This window comes from Haematobia irritans, chromosome 4 (genome assembly GCF_050003625.1).
Source record: "Haematobia irritans isolate KBUSLIRL chromosome 4, ASM5000362v1, whole genome shotgun sequence".
Classification (NCBI taxonomy): domain Eukaryota; kingdom Metazoa; phylum Arthropoda; class Insecta; order Diptera; family Muscidae; genus Haematobia; species Haematobia irritans.
In genome coordinates, this window is record NC_134400.1 from 118,394,199 (window position 1) to 118,396,422 (window position 2,224).

Genomic DNA, 2,224 nt, shown 5'->3' on the forward strand with positions numbered 1-2,224 from the left:
TTTATGATTAGTCGTATGTGGCTACGAATTGCATGCATGACTTATTGACCCTCTAGAAAATTAATATTGAAATTACTGTGACTATTGCCATTCACTCTTTAAGATCTACTTGATATTCTTGTTTTTTGTTTTTTTATGGAGCCACTTTTTTTCTTAATATTTTTCCTGCACTTCTAGAGCAAATTCCAAGCACTTCTTTAAGCCACTTGGGAAGGTACTGAAAGTTGAATAGTTATTTAAAACTGGCATTTACTACTTCAAATGATAAAAAGTTGCCATAACTTTCAAAAATGAATGGCAACAAAAAGAAAAATCATCTGAAATGGAATGGAAGAAAACATACCAATGTCTCTTCATGGCTTAGTTAAACTCCAAACTTTGCCAAAGACGGACGCTAGATAGTCTTGAAGAAATTATGAATGGAGGAATTAATCGCATCACAATCCATTTACAGAGAAGAGCCCGAAAAACTTGCAAGGAAAAATAAAGTCAACAAGAACAACCCCTACTAGAACACCAACTATATGGCCATGGGCAAAACGCTGCAGTGGCCTGTGCTTATCTGGGTATTGATGGCATTGACATATACCGGATGCCAGTCTGAATCAAATGTGGACTATTTTCAAATATTAAAATATCCAACCGAGTGGAGTGGATATGATTTTAATAACCAGTCAACGCTTGAATTGTGCTATGACGATGCTGATGGTCCTGCACTGCCAACATCATTGTTACCCCACCAGGCCTTATATTCCCCGGTGGGCGTGTACAATACATTGCTATTGAATATTCTTAGAAACATTGCTCACCAGCTACAACAAAGCCAGAGTGGTCAAAGCAATAGACCATTGAGCATATCGACAATGTCCGAGTCGACCATGCCACTACAAATGGAGTCAGAAGCTAAAACTATGGCATCAGCCCAGAGGTCACTGCGTGTCTACGTCAAAGGACAACAACAGCCCGAGGATTTTGAAGAACAATTTGATATATTGGAACAACTTAAACTGGATGAACAAAAGGATCAACAGAAGTTGAGGCAGAAGCTTAAATCCCAACTACAATCGCAGTTGGAAACACAAAAGCAGCAGCCAGTGAATGAACAACAACAAGCAGAGTTCTGGGAAGACAAATCCTTGGAACATCACCAGGCAAAGGCTGGCAGCAAGCAGAAGAAGAAGAAAAAACGGAAACGCAAGAGAAAGCAGAAACCCACAAAAGACAAGATGAAGAAACAGAAAAAACCAACCCAACAACCTCTGGTGGGACAACCAGCACATGTTCTATTCGCCAGTCTAACCCAAAGACCTCAATTCCACCAGCAACCACATTTGTCCCAGCCCCTGACGACGACAAGCAAACCACAATATTCCCATCAGTTTGCACCCATGAAGAAAATCAAATACATACTGCGCAAAAATACCATCTTCAAGAAAAAGAAAAAGGAATATCTTAATCACTTGAAGCATGTCCTGTATCCTTTTGTGAAATTCATCGCCTTCTTCACCGTCCTCAACCCGTTTACATTGGCCGTATTCCTCTTTGCCCTCATCTCGCCGGTGGTTTTCGGTTTTATCGGTTTCATTGGCCTGAGTTTCCTTATCAAACCGGCTCTCAATTTACTGTTTGGTGTTAAACGCACCATAAGTTCGATTAATCGGAAAAAATGGCTAGAGAAAAAGCGAAGGGAGCGTTTGCGTCAGAGCCGTCGTCCCATAACCATACACAAGCATTATTATCAGCAGACCCGTTTGCCACCCCCACCCCAACACCATGGGCATCGGCATCGGCATCCGCTACGGCGACCACAAAGTCAAAAACATTCTCACCATCGACAATCGAGACATTTTAATCCTTTATTGCCTCAGCTTAAGCGGAAATTTAAAGAGGATACATGGGATATGCTTAGGCCAAATTTTATTTGATACGAAAAGTTTACATCTAATAGTTGCCACCAAGAATGGGAGTAAAGTGTATTGGAAACTAAAAAAAATCGTTATAATAAACTCAACAAATTTCTCTGATTGAAAGAATTTTTACTTGAAAACCCGTTTAAGGATGTACACTCAAAAAAAAAAGTGAACTCTCTATTTCACTAAAGCCAATTTAACTTTATTTTAGTTCATGGAGTTATTATGTTTGGAGAAAGTCTCCTTTACTCTAATAATTTTCTGCGTGCGTTAGTTAAATAAAATAAACAAGTATATACGGCCGTAAGTTCGGC

At 39.6% G+C, this 2,224-nt stretch overlaps 1 protein-coding gene across 1 annotated transcript; it reads left to right on the forward strand.

Annotated features, from left to right (window-relative positions):
• The first annotated feature begins 399 nt into the window (after window positions 1-399).
• LOC142235739 (uncharacterized) lies at window positions 400-1,925 on the forward strand. The gene has a single exon (XM_075306998.1). The coding sequence runs from the start codon at window positions 525-527 to the stop codon at window positions 1,923-1,925; it is 1,401 nt and encodes a 466-aa protein (XP_075163113.1). The 5' UTR covers window positions 400-524.
• The last annotated feature ends 299 nt before the right edge of the window (window positions 1,926-2,224 follow it).

Coding starts and splice junctions, on each gene's coding strand:
- LOC142235739 (XM_075306998.1), top strand. CDS start 525: ATGGCCATGGGCAAAACGCTGCAGTGGCCTGTGCTTATCTGGGTATTG.